Here is an 18,505-nt window from a genome sequence, read left to right as displayed (position 1 = left end):
GGAGTGTTTACCTGTGGGGCAGGATGGTCCCTGGGGTGCAGAACGAAAACACTGGGACTCAAGTTTTTGTTTTTTTTATCCTTTAAAATTTTTGACATGTGACTTTTTAAGGTATAGAATATGTTGGTAAAATAACACATTTTTATGGTTTGTAAATAAATAAATTTACATGATATGGAAGGAATGTAAAGAAAATTTGCTGATGAGCAGGCCATGCGATCAAAAAGGTTTGGATTCACTATACCAGTCTACAGTTCGCATTTAGCAAATACCACGTGTTTCCCTAGGTTCTGCCTCTTCACCCAGATTGCAGGGACTGCGTCCTTAGTATTTCTCGTGTTTGCATGATGTCTCACAGGTCGTAGACACTCAGTTTGCAGTGAGGATGATGAAGATGGTTCTGGAGTACTAAATTCATCAGCCTTCCCCACTTTCTCTCCTTCCCCTCCCCGGGTTGGGTGTGTGTGTGTGTGTGTGTGTGTGTGTGTGTGTGTGTCTTGTGTCTGTGTGTCTGTGTCTTGTGTCTGTGTGTCTGTGTGTGTGTGTGTGTCTTAAAACGAGAGGGTGTAAGTTTAGAGCCTCAAATTCTTCTGTGAACCTTGCTTTTCATCCAGCCACAGTCTGTCACCGGCAGTGAGGCCATTTATAGTTGTTTTATTTTTAAGAATAAACTTTTCCTCTTAGAACAATTTTAGATTTACCAAAAAGATGCAGAGAGAGCGCACAGAGTTCCTGTGTATCCTTTACCCAGTTTTCCCTGTTGTTGACATGGTGCATTAGTATACTTACTGCATCTGTCACAGCAGGGAGCCAATGCTAATACGGTATTACTAACTAAAGTTCATACTTTATTTAGATTTCTTTAGTGTTTTCCTAAGTCCTTTTCCTATTCCAGGATACTGCATTACATTTAGTTGTCCTGTCCCCTTAGGCTCCTCCATCCTGTTCTTTGTTTTGATGGTCTGGACAGTTTTGAGAAGTCCTGGTCAGGTGTTCTGTTGCATATCCCTGTGCTGGTGTTTGATGTTTTCCTCATGATTGGACTGGGGCTGTATGTTTTGGGGAGGGAGACCACAGAGCTAAAGTGTCATTCTCATCACATCGTATCAAGGGTACGTACTTTCGACTGGTCACTCGATCACCTACCTGACTGAGGTACTGCGTGTCAGCTTTCCCCACTGTAAACTTACATTTTCCTCCGTTCTCCTTACCTTAGCTGTGCATGGCCCACACTTAAGTGGTGATGAGTTACGCTCCTATCTATGTAAACTATTTGGAATTTTTCCGTAGGAGAGATTTAACAGTTCTCCCCATTTATTTCCTTGCTCAATTATTTATTTATATCAGTATGGCCACATGGATATTGATTTTATAGTTTGGGTTATAATCCAATACTGTGTTATTTATTTTGTTGCTCAAATCGTATCAGCATTGGCCATTGGGAGCTTTTTCAGTTGGCTCCTGTGTCCCACTGACATAAATATTTTTTTTCTTTTTTTTTAAAAATACCTCCATACTTTCTGGCACTACAAGAAGCTATAGGCTCATCTCGTATGTAGGATCAGCCATTTCTTCAGGCTGCTATCTTTCATTAGAGAATGACACTAGAAACCAAGATCTGGGCACTTGATTTGCTCACTGCTACTGGGACATTTATAATAGGGTTTTGATCCTCTGCTTCCTATATCTAATTCTAGGTATTGGGAAAAAGAACGAAGCAAGTGACTTTGGAGGGACAAAGGATCTCTTATAGACAGATGATTTAGGAGGGCCCTGTCCACGTTTTCTCCCTGTCACTTGACCACCTATTAACCAGACTACTAGCACCACTATAAATACTCTGCATTCCAAGTTTGTGATACATTGACAGGAAGTTGTTTCTTTATTTTAGAGCAATGGCGATTTGGTTTACTCTCTCCAAGAGCAGCCTGATCTCAATATGAAAGAAACCTCTGAGGTTTGAGGGTTTAGTTAGAGCCATTTTAGGGGTCTGTCAGCTTCGGAAATTGTTGAAAAGGATGATAGGCACGTCCTTTAGTTGGTAAAAGTTCAGATAAAATGTCCAGTAGCAAGTCTCTTGATGGTGAGGGGACTGCAGACTTGTTTTCACTGTTTACAGAGCTGAGCTTTTTTTTTATTATGGAAAAATCTCAAATATACACAAAAGTAAAGGAAATGATATAAGGAACCCTCATGTACCCATCACCCTGCATCAACAATTTCTAATTTATGGTCCATCTTGTCCAGCTTCCTACCGGCTCAGCCCCCACTGTTTTGATGTAAATCCCAGCTACGGTAGTATCAGTTCAGGAAAAAGTAAAGATATTTTTACAAACAGGATCACTTGCATCAGTATCACCCAGGTATTTGTAGAAATGCAGATTTTTGAGCCCCAAACCAGCTGAATCAGAATTCTGGAGCTTGGCCTGGAAATCTACATTTATAATACAATTTTGGTGATTTCTCAGCCCCCACAACACAAATATTTTATTTTCTGCTAGAGAAAAAAAATAATTTCAGTTATTTAATAGAAATCTGTTGACTTGTGTAACTAGTGAGATTCAGGGATGGAAGAACATTGTAAAATTTTAAAATTAATGTCAGCATCTAATTCTGAAGAGCTCTCAGCTCCCGACCACTGTGCAAGAATATCGTTCTGAAGACTCTTCCTGTGAAACGTACCTGTGCTATAACCACGAAGGAATTTAGACACTCCAGGGCAGAAAACGCTTACAGCTCTAAATAACTGATTTTTTTTTTCTTCAGCTTTCTCTCTGGAAGTCAGTATAAGAAATAGCCGCTTTACATTTTATAAATATCCTGTATGAATAATCAGTAAAAACTGTGAGCTGGTGCCTGACAGTCAAGATGCCCACAGTGTGAGTCGAGAGCCTCGTGGTGGAGACGTGCCAGCCCTAGACCGCCAGGTTCTGCCCACCGCAGCTTGGCCGAGTGAGGAATCTGAGCTGGAGCAGACAAACCCAGCGATGTCCTTCACCCCCGGGGATAGGCGTGTGCACTGCTACTTGACCTATGCAATGGCTTGCGGGGTTGTCTTTTTCCAGCATAATATTGTGTTAACATCTTGGTTTTTAAAGTTTATTTTGGAATAGCCTAGGATTTGTAGCCTATTTCATATTTTCAATAGGTCCTTTTTTTTTTTTGCTAGATGATCTGCTTTAACATTTGCAGTGATGTACAGAGCATTCTTATGATTAGCTAAAGAAAGTAAACTATATCTCTGAAATGGCCACATTGTGATTACGTAATCAGTTGGATTTGATTAAGAACGTCATAGGCTCATATACTAGTACAGATAATTCAGGATTCGCTTTTTTTTTTTGGCAACACATATGCCTTGGATAGGAGAAAAGAATTTAGTTACAGCATCTGTGATAGTGATTTTTAAGAGAGAAGTTGCTCTTATTCCAGAATGAAACCACTATAATTTAATTTTTAAAAGCTCATTTTTTTCCTGCTTTGTCCTCCAAGTTCAAGGTCCATCCTGAATATATCTTAGGTCCTTTCTAGCTGTTCCGAACAGGAGACTTGGGTTTGACATGATATAATTGTAAACTTGAATTATAGGAGGTGAATCTCCAAGACATCTTAGACTTACGAGATACAAGGGGATGAGTTTGCAGTCATTTCGCATTTAAAATATCTCCTTTAACCAACTAGTAATTGTGAAATTTTATAGTTTCGGCTTTTTATTGCAAAACAGAGGCGTTGTCATCTGTTGGTTACCTCTCAGATTAGCCTCTAAATTGAAGTTTCATACATTTTTATGTTGCAAGTTCTTCCCTCAAACCCTCAATAAATTCAACCTGTGTTCCTTTCAGAGGGAGAAAAACCCCTCTTTGGTCCCCCCCTGGCAGTGTGCCTCTGCAGAACGGTCCTTTCTGCCAGCAGCAGCTGTCACTTCCCAGAGACCCAGCCTGCCAGTTACAGTACGGAGCCCCACTTGACTCTGACTTCAGACTGTTATTAAAACGCAACACCCTGACACTGATTGCTAGTGAGACACTGAAAAATAACAAACTTACCAAAATAGTCCCTTGGGAACACTGTCCTAGAGGCCTGCTTCTAGGGTGCAGCCCAGAAATCTGTAATTTCCCTTCATTTTCTTTAAGAAAAATAAAATTAACTTTAATAAAAGATCCGATTACCAATATTAACCATATAGACACACATATAGGTAGACTCATAAAATTCGGAAATTACAGATCCTTGTATATAGAACTTTAGAGCTGACCTGTCAGTTTACAGGTGAAGGAACCGAGGCCCAGTAGCAGATTCAGTCCCATACTGCCAAGTCAGTGGCAGACCTGATCGTGGAGCGAGGGGTCCTAACATCCAGTCCACCCCATTCACCAAGTTCACTGCCTCGTATGTCAAGAACACTCTCATTAGCGTGATGCACACACATAGACTAATTCCAGTTATTTCTCTGGATATTATTTCTGCTTACTGTAAGAAAGTACTGAGATGAAATTTAAACATAGTTGTTATATCAACTGTATTGATATTGATATCTTGAAGTATTAAAAAGATAATTCCGTCCACGGCCACGCTACCGTGATCTGATCTTGGAAGCTAAGCAGGGCCTGGTTAGTACTTGGATAAGAGACCACCTAGGAAGACCAGGTACTGTAGGCGTAAAAAATAAAAAATAAGGGGTTGTTAGCTGACAAGGTCCTTGAAATCTGTGAGGTCAACCAAAGATTGCTTCACCTATAAAAAAAAAAAAAAAGAGAAAAGATAATTCCGTAGTGAAAATTAGGAAACTAAAGTGCTAACTTCCATAATTTGGCTAAAAAAAAACCACATTCATAGTTAACTTTTTTAATTTATAAGAATGACAGTTTAGTTTCCACCTACGAAATGAAGTTGAACTTCATTTCGTTTCAAATGGATCAAAAATCTTTCTGACTTTTAAAAAATGTAGTCATAAACTTGTAAACATTCACTCGTAAACACGAAAAATATTTAAATGCCAATGATTTATATGCTTTTGTGGAAATACGGACCCTTTGAAGAATCTGCTGAATGCTGTGAATTCCAAGAATAATCCATTTATTTCCCGCATACTTTCAAGATTCACCGACAAGTATTAAGAAATGTATATGAAGTCACAGACAAATGTCATTTTTCTCTTCGTTTTCTCCTACCTTCTTGATTTATGCCCTTAATCCCATCTCTTCACAGCTCTAGCTCCTAGGGCGTAGTCATCAGCCATACTCCTCCCTTTTCATTTTCTCCTAAACCCTTTCTCTCAGTTATTTTTAATAGATAACAACTTAATGTATATATTATCCTACGTAGCTCTATTCTACTTTGAATAACTTTGTAAGTATCAATTCTCAGGGATAGTTGAAAAAGAAAAAGAAAAAAAGGTGAACTTGTTTTACGGTTCTTTTGCTACCAATCGCCATATTTCTTTTCATGACGCTTTTTTAAAAACTTCCCTCCTTAGCCTTCCACACAGCGTACGCCCCTTTCTCCATCTGTCCCCATGATGTCCCTTCTGCTTCCTGTTTGCCTGTTTCTCCGTCCCATCCCTTAAATGTTCCTGCCACCGCCTTGGTCCTCTTTTCCTCTTTCCCCTCTCCTCTCCTCTATTTTGAAATTCTAATTTTTGTCAAATAACACGCATAGATAGTTTAAAAGTGAAAGTTTTCTTAGGCTTATAATAAAAACAGGGAGTCCTTGTCCCACCCCGTCCCTCGTCATCCCTACCGCGTGCTCCCCAGGGGCTTCGTCCAGGAGCCACATCGCTAAATAACGTGCTTGGACCGCTGCGTCTTCGGTTAAGCAGAAACCGAGTTTCTGCTGTGGCGGGAGAGGGTTTCTGTGCCCTCCACCCGCACGCACTCTTCTCCGGCAGTCACTACACTTTCTCATCGAATCGCTATTCAGCGTTCATAGTTTTATGACTACGGAGACTATTCACAGCTCGGCCCTGTAGTGTTTTTGATGATTAAATTTCTTCCACATCTTTTGTTTTCCCTCGACTCGCCCTCCGTTATCATCTCTGTAGTTTTTCATAAATGTGTCATTAGTTCGTCGCACGCGCCACCGCAGGCGTTTAAATCTCTCAGCGTGTTTGGCCGGGCTGTCCCCGAGCCCGCTGTGCCCTGTTCCAGGCTTGGACTGGTGGCTCTCGGCTGCCTTCCAGCGTTCTGTTGCGAGGTCTGAGGCCACCTGATGTGGCCTCTTTTCCCTTCCTTGGATGAAATATTCTAAGCTTTTAGCTCTAAATTCTGAAAAGTTGCAAAGTTATGTCTGGATGAAGCTCTTTCTGTTCATTCCATCCGTGAAGGTGGATTCTCAGTGGGCCTTTGAATCTGGAAAGTCGTGTCTTTCAGTTCTGGAAAAATGTCATACACACACATAAGTCGTATGTTTTGTTTTGTTTTGTTTTTGGAGAATTGCCTCTTCCTTTCCTTCTTTCTAGAATGTGTTAGTTGAATTTTGGATTTCTCGGAATGAGCTTCTACTCTTCTTTTCATCTTTTGGTCTCTTCATTCTACTACGTGGAGCCTTTATTTTTTCTGTTACATTTAATTTCCAGTTTTTCCTTCACCTGGTCCCCCACACACCCACACACTTTTTCAGTAGCATCTTCTCCTAAGTAGATCTCCTCGAGGACGTTAACTATGGTTTTGTTTTCAGTTTCTTTTTAACGCCTGTGTTGTCTGCTCCCTTCAGGTTCCTTTTCGTCTCCTTGGGTCGGTCGTTGTCCTTTAACGTTTTTAAGGAGGGGTTTTTTCAAACGTCAGGGGATCCTGAAAGTCTGCCCGTGTTTAAGAGCCAGGGACACTGATGGGAGTGTCCTCCTTGACCCTTTCACCTCACATTTCCTTTAGCATCTGCCACCAAGTCCTGGGCACAGCCAGCTCTCCCCCTCTGCTGTCGCGGAGTGCGGGGGCGCGCACCCGAGCGTCACGCGCGCCGTGCAACCTGGAAAGTCGCTGCTCCGCTGCTCTGGTTCTCTGCGTTTAAGTGGGGCTCACGGCACCGACCTCGGCCGGCTGTCGTGGGAGCGGGTGAGTGCAGACTAGTGCCTGGCACACCGGAAGCACCAGTCAAGTATCAGCTGTATCCCCCCGGGCCAACTCACCATGGTTTCTTGCATGAGTGTTTTCTGATCGCTCCTCATAAAAGAACCTCCCCCGTCCCTCGCTTTATTTTCCCACATTGCTTATCACCAACCGAGGTCCCGAGGTACTGTGCATGTATTTACTGTCTTATTGTCTGTCTCCCTGCACGAGAATATAAGCTCTCTTTTCATCTTCTAAATCCCCAGAACCTGTGGCAGTGCCTGTTTTGTAGAAGATGCTTGGTAAACATTCATCGAATGAGTTAATGAGTGAATGTTTTGCGTGGGACTTGTTGACTGGTGGGCTTCACAGTAGGGTGATGGAGCGGCCATTTCAGTAAGAGGCACCTCGCCCTCATGAATTACCACGTCGCCCTCATGAATTACCACGTCGCCCTCATGAATTACCACTGGGTCTTTTATCTGGGGCTGGACCCCTGAGTGTCTGGAAACACCTCCATCCCCTGTGTAACGTAGAGTCATCAGCGGAGCGCTGTCAGGTCACACTAGCGTATCTTCAAGGTCAGTGTTACAAGCAGTTTTTGGGCTTAGTTATGAAGGTAGTACTTAAAAATAAAACTCTGTACAGAGAACTTTAAACACATACAGAAGTAGACAGAAGAGAATAGCAACTTCTCTACACTCATCCTCCGGTCCCTGGGACACTGGCCATGAGTTTCTGCTTCTGGGACCAGATGCTCTTGTTCCTGGGCTGGCTTCCTGAGTCAAAGCTGCTGCAAACGTCTGAGCACCGCAGATCACGCTGCAGCTTCACCCTGCCGTCACGATTAAGATTCGAGTTTATAAAACATCCCTGCCATCGTTCCCCCAGGACGCAGGGGCACAGTAGCCTGACAGTCATTGAAAGCTCTGGCCAGAGTAGGCCTCCTTCGCTGAGCTCTTCTGTAGTAGTCTCCTTAGTGTTTTAAAAATTGGAGTGAAATAACCTTCGATAACAGATGTTAACGGAATAGGCTGAGAGAAACGGCCTATTCACAGGTATTCAGTCAGCACTGAAAATGATCTCATTCACAGGTGTTCAGTTAGCAATCAAATTATATAACCTTTCTGCAAGTAAGAGAGAACGGGTGGGTTGGCCGACCTTGAAAATTGTTTTTGAACAGAAAGAACATTTCACTGTGATTAGCACACAGTGTAGTTTGTTTTCCTGGGCTGCCGAAATTCTGGTTTAGGGGTCTTCGTGGGATCTTATTCATCAACTAGGTCGTCGGTGCTGTTGACTGTTCTGTGTGGTTGGGCGTGTTTGGTATTGTGTCGTTTTCCCTTTCTAATATTAGAATGCGTTAGGGAGATCCTGGATTATTTAGTGTATTGTTGCGTTAGAGGCCAGAAAAACATTTAGTGACTTACGATTCCTTATACAGGAAACCTTTACGACGGGTGGATTTTTAATTTTGAGGTGTTAAATGAAAATGTGTGATTTGCAATATCATCTAATTTCTTTTCCCCAAGTAGTATGATAATGATTCATTTTACTAGGTCTCTGGGATGTAAAGTTACTTGTCAGGATTTTGGGAAAGGAAGATGGAATTATTGGTCCTACCTTTAAGAAAAAAAAAAGGAAGAAAAAGCCGAAATGGTGTATTTTAGAGGTGAACTTGGTGTCACAACTGAACCAGTGTGAAAACTTGCTGCTCTTCAGCTTCCCCGAGTTCTACCAAGTGTCCTTTGTCTAGTCAGCTCAGTGGTCACCAGTTTTCATTGTCAAGTAGACGCAAGAGGATAGAGGAAAGAGAACAGAAGAGTTACCTGTGCATCTGACACTTGCTGTCACAGGCTGGTCCTTTTGCGGTCCCAGACTTCCGCGTCCTGGGAAGACAGGAGGAAGGCATCGCACAGAGCTCAGGCTGAAACCAGTTCAGAGGCACATCTTAGGCTTCTGCTGAGTTTCCTTTTTCTGCCAGCGTCCGAGTGGAGGCGTAAGGGCCTCGGCCAGCCAGCAGTGGCGCCCCGCTCACGGCCGGGCTCTCTCCGCGGTGCGGGCCTCCTGGGGCTCCCGCAGAGGGTGGGGGCGCCTTTGCATTTCTGCTTTGCTGACACAGAGCGAAGCTCCTCTGACAGCTTCCAGTGACGTGAGCTGAATGTGACGTGTGGAGAATGTGGCGTGCGTGAGTAAATACTCATCACAGGAGAACATAAGTTGGGGGAAATCCACTTTTTAAGAAAACTCATTTTTTAAAGGGAACAACTTGATAGCTATACTGCTAAATATGAATTGCAGAATGGGTAAATTAAGAACGTTTGTGGGAGTCCTTTGAGACCTGGGGAATTCGTGATAAACTGTTGCTAGCGAGAAGGGACTGGACACCCACGACGATGGTGTACATTAGGGCGTGATTAGTAGTGGCAGGGAGATCTTTGCCAAATAAAAAACGATGGAAGGACTTAAAGTTATAACATTTTATAAGTGTTATTTGACCCTTAAGAGTTTATTCTGTTAACCAGTAGATTAGTTATGAATTCCCCACGCCCATCCTCACCTCTTGCTTATCTTCCCTCCCTGCTGCAGCTTCTTAGTTGATGTCTTACTTTTTTCTTCCAGTCCCCTCCCCTCACTTCTGACTGAATGCCAGGCTCTGTGCTGGGCCACAGGAGTCACCGGTGGAGCATACAGGCCTGGTCTCTGACTCCATTCAGCTTGCAGTCTAGTGGGGAAGATATATGGGCATTTATAACATGCAGTGTGATCAGCTCTACGATGGGAAATGCAGGGTGCATCGAGGGTCCGAGGGCAGGGACTCTACCTGGTGAGTCCTCAAGGATGGGTTCCAAGCTGAGATCTGGAGGGTGGGGTGACTTAGTGGAGGGGGTGTGGCAGTGGCAGAGTTTCCTGGCAGAGGAGAATGTAAAACCTGTGACATAATAGGAGATAAATGTTTGGTCTTTGTCCCCTTTCCTGGCGCAGAGCTCCTAAAACCCTTGGAATTTCCTGAGCGATGCCCCGGGGCTATAGGAACATCTCTTCTTATTAACAAGCCCCTTTCGGCTATACCTGAATTTATGCTAATGAGGTAGTTCTAGGTGGGCCTCTCATTAGCTTCAGGTTGGGGCTGGAGGCCACAGGAACCAGCCTTGTGATTAGAGGGTCCAGCTTTCAGTCCCACCCCTTATTACTTGAATGGCTGGGTTAGCAAACAGTAACTACCAGAGAATTTCTCTTTATAAAAGTACATCAGCTAGCAACCGAAGAGGGAATGACAAAATTAGAATATCAGCATTTTATAATCGCTAATGGATCTAGCATTAGTCATCATTTCTTTTTATCTGTGGACCTGTAAAATTTTTCGTTTAATCCAAAAATGGATTCACAGGTAACTCTTTAGTTAATTACATATGTTACATAAAGTTCTAATCGAGGTTCTGGGCAGGGATTTATAATGGGTGAATTAATAATCAGGTAGTACTCCTGACTTACTCTGTGTCATTACTGAGAAATTGCTTGCTCCAAATTACCTGTCTATAAAACAGATAATACATACCTACCTTTTAGAGTTTCTCAAGTTTTCTGCTTATTAAATCAAGTGCTAGAGATCTATTACAATGGTTTGAATACTGTAAAATGACAACTCACAGAATGTTTTAGATGCCAAGAATGTTTTCATTGGAGTCTGGGGGAAGCATACGAAGTACCCCAGACCTCTAATTATTACCCTTGTTCTCAGTTTGTAATCGGTAAAGCTGCCTAAATGTGTGGAGGAGATGCTCCTGCCGTTATGGACGGTTTCTTTAGGAGACGATCGGTTCGGTTTACGCCTTTCTGAAAGCCGAGGACTGGGAAGGCGAAGGAAGACCGTCTTCGGGGTTCTGCAGTTGCAGGCAGGGACCTTCTGGGCCTTGGTTTGTAGGTTGACCGCGGGGCACGGGGATTTTAGCTGTAGTTCCTCATCCTTTGTTTGCTTCCTCATGGCTTCTGCAGACCCGGCTCACCTTCCAGCCCACGCTAGGTTGGCTCAGTTTCTTATTTTTGTGGAAGTTTCTCCTTGGTTGGTATGTAGAGTTTTTTTAAAGCGCAGTGCTTTAGACTAATCAAGAGAAATATACAGTAAATGATAGTTTTTAAAAGTGGTCAAACTTAAAACTTTCTCTTTGAGGCTGCCTAATAAGTTCCTTTCCAGGCAGCAGTTTGTAGAGTCCTTTCGGTGGGACACTGAGGTTGAGTAGACCTGGTCCCCACTGAGGCAGTCTGAGCCCGGAAAAGCAGCTGTCCCTGAGGGTCTGAACAGTGGTAAGTACTGTTAACTACCTGTCAAGGCCAAGGGCAAGGGCAGCACTCAACTTGACCAGTTATTTTTAACATGGGTGTGACTTTTCATGCCTACCTAATGATTCACAGCAGACAGTTTTATGAATCAGACAATTGAGCTGACCTTCAGGCAGCTCTGATCAGATTTTACAATAGTATCTGATAAAATTATGGATGAAAAGAGAGGGGAGAGTAATTTAATGTCTGCTCTGTGAAGTTTGGAGAGCCCCAAGAGTGTGGACTCTCATAATTGACAGTGACAGACTTGGGTTCAGAGTATTTAGTTTAGACTGTTTTTAAGTGTTAAAGTTGTTCACTTCTCTGAGGCAAAACAGTGTGGTATCTGGGGAAGCTCGGGGGTTTATACTCGGTGCCCCTGAACTTGGAGCCCACCGCTGCCTTTTCTTGCCTTGAGTTGTCGGGCATTTCAGTGTCCTCAACAGTGACCCGGAGCTGGTCGAATTCTCTCAGAGGGATTGTGATGATCACATGAAAGCTTACTGTATCTTATCAAGTTGCAGATCTAACTGATTGCTTGTGACACACCCTTATTTTTGTGTCACTAAGAAAGAAGAAACTGCCAATGAAAACCAAGTTTTGAGTGTAAGGTGCACCTGAAATTAATGGACGTTAGAACGTGGTGGACAAACTGCATCTTAAAAATCAACAAAACGCAGTGTATGTGAAAGTGGTTCACTGTAACAAGCCTCAGAAGTCATATTTAATTTTTATCGTACGGGTCAGGGATGGGGAGCAAAGTTACGAGGACAGATACCAGGGGGGATGCACAGACCAAGCTGGCTGGGAGAGCAGGTAGCTGAGGGGGGAAGGAGAAAGGGACCTTTCTAGGTCTTCATTCATAAAAAGTCGGCTCTTGGGCCTCAGTTTAGTTTTCAAAATGTGTACAAGTGTCTGTGGTCAGGGGATTCTTACTCTCGGCGAGAGCTGATCTCCCTCCAGGTTGGCTTTTGAGAGGGATCAGCTCGTGTGTGTTCACTGCATGGATTTTCCCGTTTTAGATTTTGTTGGTTTAGGACTCGCAAGTTCTTAACAGCCCATGGTTGACTAGCATAAGTGCAGACTTAAGGCTTCGGACAGAGTCCGCGCGCCACTCGTGGCCATTTTAGACTTTTCTGCTCTTGACTGAAGTTGTGTTATATTCAAGAACGTTTTTGCTCACGTGAGAGTTTGAGTTTTTCTTCTCTTTAGGTAATGCAGTTTCACTTAAGGAGAAGGTGGCGTCGTTCATTCACTTGTGTCCATGCCTTCCCCTTGGGACATTTGAACACAGAATTAGCAGCAGATGAGGATTTTAAGGACAAGTTGATTTCTGACTTTAGCGTGGTAGTCATTTCACATTATATAGGTGTATCAAGGCGTCACGGTGTACACCTTAAACTTACACCGTGTTGTCTGTCAGTTACATCTCAGTAAAGCCGGGCAGGTGTTACTTAGTAAAATCCAGGTGAGACCGAACAGTTTGCTCTAACAAAGAAAATGTTCAAAATAGCTCTAGTTGAATAAGATGTTTTCCAGATATCTAAAGTCTTTGCTGAAAGGATGATGTATAAATCTTATGCTCTCGATAGGAATAGCACTTTTTCTCTAAAGGGTCAGATAGTAAAATATCGTAGACTTCGAGGCTCACATGCAGTATCTGTTGCATGTTTTGTTTTCAAAACAGCCCTTTAAAGATGTGAAAATCGTTCTTGGCTGCGCCTCACCCCCACCCCCATGCAAAAAGAGGCTGCAGGCAGGGTATGCAGACCCCTGCTCTGGTAGAAAAGCCCCTTATTATGACCGGGGGCCCTGGAGAAGTGGCTGCTTCTAAAGCTGGAGCTTCCTGCCCTGCGGAAGGTGAGGAAGTGTTTGGGGAACAAAAGAAAAGGGCGGGGCATGTCCCAGGGGCCCAACGGCCAAGCGAAGCTGGAACAGTTTGAGTGACAAAATAATGATAATACTGGGTTCTAACCCCAAGATTATAAAATGTGCGTGTTTATAACTATATAAGCGACTAAGTGAGAGAGAAGGGACAAGTCTTCCTTGCAGAAGAACTCCAAAAAATAAATGTAGAAGGAATGTGAGAAATAGAAAATTACCGTTAGAAGGACGTGGTTCCTTAGCGTAGCGGTTAGCACGTCTGCTTTACACCCAGAAGGTCCTGGGTTTGAGCCCCAGTGGAGCCACGGCCCCTGGTCCACGGCCATGCCGCCCTGAACAAGCCTGATGTCTGATCTCGGAAGCTAAGCAGGGTCGGGCCTGGTCAGTACTTGGATGAGAGACCACCTAGGAAGACCAGGTGCTGTAGGCGTATCTGCAACCCAGATTGAGGAATGAAAATGTTGTCTACGGCCGTGCTACCCTGAACACACTCGATCCCTTCTGATCTCAAGAAGCTAAGCAGGGTCGGGCCTGGTCAGTACTTGGATGAGAGACCACCTAGGAAGACCAGGTGCTGTAGGCGTATCTGCAACCCAGATTGAGGAACATTCTACAGATAACTGACCAATAATCTCCAAAAATGTCAAAGTTGTGAAACGTAAGGAAAGACAGAAACCTGAGACTGGAGAAGACCAAGAGGACATGGTGGATAACGCGGTGTCGGTAGCCTGGATTGCATCCTGGAAAAGAAAAAGGGTATTGATGGGAAAGCTGGTAAACGCCGAATGAAGTCTGAAGCTCAGTTAGTAGCGTTACACTGGTGTTAATGTCTTAGTTTTGGTAAGCGTGCCATGGACCCGTGCAATGTCGGGGTAGTGGCAGCCCGCCGAAGGCCGAGCGGGCACCCCGTGTAGTCTCTGCAGCTCTTCCGCAAACCTGAGATCGCTTCAAAGTAAAAAGATTTTTACTAACTCTAACTTGTTATCCTGGATGGGTCATCAGTGTTATCTTGAGCGTTTACGCATTATTTTATTAACTCTCGGTGCCCTTTACATTTGGTGCAAAATACATTGATTTGCTTATTAAAGTCGATTTTGGCCTGTCCCTGTTGTTAATATTACTTATTTCTCTTTCCAGGAGACTCAACTGCTGCAGAACTGTCCTCATCTTTCGTGATCCTATCTGTGTGCAGTTTAATAATATTAATCGTGTTAATTGCAAACTGTGTATCTTGCTGTAAGGACCCAGAAATAGATTTTAAGGTGAGCGTGGTTGGTAAGAACATTTAAAATCGCCCTCTGATACATTTATCGATTGAATGGCTGGCTGTCACAGTCTCTTGGGAGCCAGGCTTGGCAAACAACTTCTGTAAAAGCCAGACAGGAAACATATTCTGCCGCTGGGAATAGTCAGTATGACAGGCCACACAGTCTCTCGTCGTGGCTGCTCAGCTCTCAACTCTGCCACTATAGCACCACCTCAGCCACAGACAGCACGTAAACAGATGGTCGTGGCTGTGTGCCAGTAAAACTTTATTTACAAAAATAGACGCTTCGGATTTGGCCCACCAGCTGTAGTTTGCTCACCCTGCCTTGGAGCATCGTTGACAGTTTTTAAGTTTTGATACGAGAGGAATAAAGTGTGGTGATTGAATTCACTTGCTGTAAGGAGTATAAGGTAGAGCAGGCTTGGTTTTGATTTTTTCCCAAACTCTTCTATGCTGGCGAATTTGTGGTGGTTAAGATAATCGAGGCCAAGAGGATTCCCCAGTGTGTATTGTATATGAAGAGAGAATTTTTCAGTTTACCCGGGATCCTGGAGTTCTCTAAATGGGGGAAAGGTGACTGCTGCCTATCGCAGGTATCGGGGGACGGGGTGGGGTGTGTTTGATCTAGACAGCTGGTGGCCTAGCTGCAGATGGGTGGGATCCGCCGGAAACCAGCTGGAATAGCCTCCTTAGAAGTAGCTCGGTGCCTGCTGGCGTGTCTCAGAGCTCAGTGAATACTTGTGAAAAAGGAACACACACGTGCAGAGAAAACGGTCCTTAATGGAGCGACCTACCTGCCGTCCTAGGTCTGTCCCAGGGTTCAAACTGGGAAAAAAATAGAAAGCTGTCTTCTAGCCAAAACCACCTTTTTAGTGAGTTCCTTATTTCTAGAACCTCAACCTGTTTCCATTGTATTCTCTTTATCTCGAATGTGGTAGTGGCGGCTCTGAGCGGTCAGGACGCGTGCTGTCCTTTTGGCTTGTTGCTAGCGTTACACACACGGCAGATTGAGGACAGAGGAAGGTTGGAGGAAGAGACGCACCAGCATGGTCTGTTCCTCAGATTTTACCCAAAACACGGGCTTTGTCCACATCAGCCGAGACCCTAGAGTCACTGCAGATACCGCTGTGCGCACTTAACGACTGTACCACGCGGGGCACAGTGGCAGGCAGAGAATCTGAGTCCCTTGACTGTCTTGTGTCGAAGGACTTTGCAAAGTACCTGGCCTTTTGGAGACAAAGATGAAGTCTGTTCATTGTTGCTGAAACCGAAATCCAGTTTCTCTCTCGTGCGTCATGACACCTCATTCCTGCCTTAGATTGTTCTGACCCACCGGTCTCAGTATTGAGCCAGGGAGTCTATGATGATGCACATTCAGGGGGTCTGTATTTTTATCGTGCTTCCCCAGGTGATTCTGATGCAGGTGGCCCAGGGGCCACACCTATAGAGGATCCTCTCCAGCTCAACAGACTGACAGAAGTATCACCACCTATAATTTGCGAGTTTCCTTTAAGATTTAAAACCGTGCAGTTTTAGAGGTGAATGGGTCCATATAAGTCATCTTAACAGACCAGGAAGCTACAGTCTGGTAAAGTAAGTGACTTGCCCAAGTGCACCCAGGTAGCCATTGGTGTAACTTTAAAAGTGATCCTGTCTTCTCGCACAGCCCCATTAAAAAAAAATTACACTATTCCCTCTCTGAACCTTTAGCATCGTCTGCAGCCTAACAGTTACTGTGTTGCTGCCACAGTGTGAGCGGCAGTATGTCTAAGGTGGGAGGACCTTCAGGGATGTCCTGAGGGAAAATTGAACACTGCTCTTGTTTGTAGAGGGGCCTCCCAGACTGAAGTTGCAGCGCATCATTGTCCTGGTCCCTCCTCTCATTACAAATAGCAGTAATGTCCTAATGCGTTTGACAGCGTATATGACATGAGAATAATGCCCCTTCACGTGCGTGTGAGAACATAAGTATTATATCAGAGAGATCTACCCTAAAACTTTTAGTGTTTTCCTTGTATGGGGGGCTAAGGGAGGTGGTAGAAAAGGACATCCTGTGGAAGAATGGAAGACAGTATGTTTCACTGGTCTGTTCTCAGCTTCTGTTATGGTGCCGGGTGGGGTAGCACTCGTTAATGAGCCTCACGAATGGGTGACCTCGATAGTCATCTGTATCTGTGTTAACATGGACACCAGGATAGACCCAGCTCACTGGAGTGACCATAGGAACAGGCAGGATAGCTCTCGCTGAGCAGAGTCACTTAAAAGGTTTCCATAACTCTGTTGGTGCAGCCTCCATTTTAAAGTCACCATCTTTAGAGAACCAGTTCTTAGAATGTCAATTGCACTTATGTGCTCCCCAGTTTATATGAATCTTGGTGGTTCAGATCTGGATGATTTTTCTACCCAGTTTAGTAATTTTTCCACTCTACTCTTTTTGGACAAGTAAGACTTATTTTAAAATATCTTTTCTGAGTCTTTTTAACTGTCCTTGTTTTGATTGAAATTACGTTGCAACTAGAAATGCATGTACAGTTTTCTAAATAAAATAAATTTGTTTTGATTCAGTATGGAAAGGGATCTATGAAAATGAATAATAATAAGAGAATAACTTAAACTAAACTGTAGTAACTAAGGTGAAGTTTTGAACCTAGAAGAGTATTTCCATTTTAAGTCATTATAGAAAATTTTACATTTAACTTGAAGCTATCAGTTTAAAAAGTAACATAAGACATATATAATTTATTTTCAAATCTTATTTATTCCGCTATTTGGAGTTGGAGAACACAATTACATATGCTTTTTACTTGCAATAAGTATGAATTGGAAAAAAAATTTATGACCGTGTGTCCCAGATGTGCGAATAAACGTTCATATCTTAACTGTGAGCACGTTTTTTGCTATTTGCTCTCAAACTGATTTATATTAGATATAACATCGCTCTTCTTTTATTTTAGGAATTTGAAGATAATTTTGACGATGAGATCGATTTCACGCCCCCAGCAGAAGACACTCCCTCTGTTCAGTCCCCAGCAGAAGTCTTCACGCTCTCAGTACCAAACATTTCACTGCCGGCTCCGTCACAGTTCCAGCCTTCTGTGGGTAAGGCCCTGTGTCCTCACGTCATGTTTTCATGAGTCATTTCTCAGGAGTGAGAATGGGAACTTTGCCGCTAATTGTAAAATAATTGGGCCGCCTGTCCGCTTTGCTTGCTTGTTTCTCTTCCTTCTGCTCCCTGGTGATGCTAAATGACAAGCCCATTGCGTTCTGGCCAAAGCCAAGTCCTTTCCTTTTGGACTCTGGGTCTGGTACAAGAATAAACCAGTCTTGGTTTATTAAAATGGAACTCTCGGACAAGCTCCTGCCTCTCCTTCAGTAGACAGGCTTCTCCACTTCTCAGCGCTGCTTGTCTTTTACTGGGATGTCCTGTGTGTGGGAGGGACAGTCCCTGGGGGGTCCCTACTCCACCATGAAACTAAGGACTGAGTAAAGGCCACCGGAATGGTGATGAGAGGTCACAGAAAAAACACTGCCACATATTAAAGAATCAGGGTAGGACACGCATTCAAAAATATCGTCAGTTTTAAAACTTGGAACCTTTTTGGCATTATTAGTTTGAAAGAGATGTTTTATGTATGTATTTCTCCCTTTGTTAGCACAAGCATTAAATTTGTGTGTGTACTTTATAGGTTACATATTTAATATTTATTTCAGTTAAATATTTATATTTAATTTTAAATGTTCTTTTTCCTACAGAAGGTTTGAAGTCTCAAGTTGCCCGCCACAGTCTAAACTATATACAGGAGATTGGAAATGGCTGGTTTGGAAAGGTAAATGTTGTTCACTTTCGCTTTTTCCCTCCTTCTTACACTGTTTAGAATTTAAAGCTGACTAAATATTGTATCACATGATGTCCCACATCCTCTCTAGACACCGTAGTCACAACCGAGATTCCCCGTTGCCCCCGAAACCTCATGGGAACGTGAGCTTCGGC

At 43.5% G+C, this 18,505-nt stretch overlaps 1 protein-coding gene and 2 pseudogenes across 6 annotated transcripts in view; all 3 read left to right on the top strand.

The window, feature by feature from the left end:
* The window catches only part of LMTK2 (lemur tyrosine kinase 2), a 63,636-nt gene that overhangs the window by 5,303 nt on the left and 39,828 nt on the right, over positions 1 to 18,505 (top strand). For all 6 annotated transcript variants that reach the window (XM_015585259.2, XM_015585261.2, XM_006906540.3 and 3 more), the window contains exons 2-4: positions 14,385 to 14,509; positions 17,469 to 17,613; positions 18,268 to 18,341. In XM_015585259.2, the coding sequence (XP_015440745.1) occupies positions 14,385 to 14,509; positions 17,469 to 17,613; positions 18,268 to 18,341 (344 nt within the window). The remainder of the gene's footprint in view (positions 1 to 14,384; positions 14,510 to 17,468; positions 17,614 to 18,267; positions 18,342 to 18,505) is intronic.
* On the top strand, positions 13,562 to 13,677 carry LOC112475320 (annotated as a pseudogene).
* On the top strand, positions 13,711 to 13,830 carry LOC112475265 (annotated as a pseudogene).

This window comes from Pteropus alecto, unplaced genomic scaffold (genome assembly GCF_000325575.1).
Source record: "Pteropus alecto unplaced genomic scaffold, ASM32557v1 scaffold40, whole genome shotgun sequence".
NCBI classification, from domain to species: Eukaryota; Metazoa; Chordata; class Mammalia; order Chiroptera; family Pteropodidae; genus Pteropus; species Pteropus alecto.
This window is presented reverse-complemented; position numbering and strand designations above follow the sequence as displayed.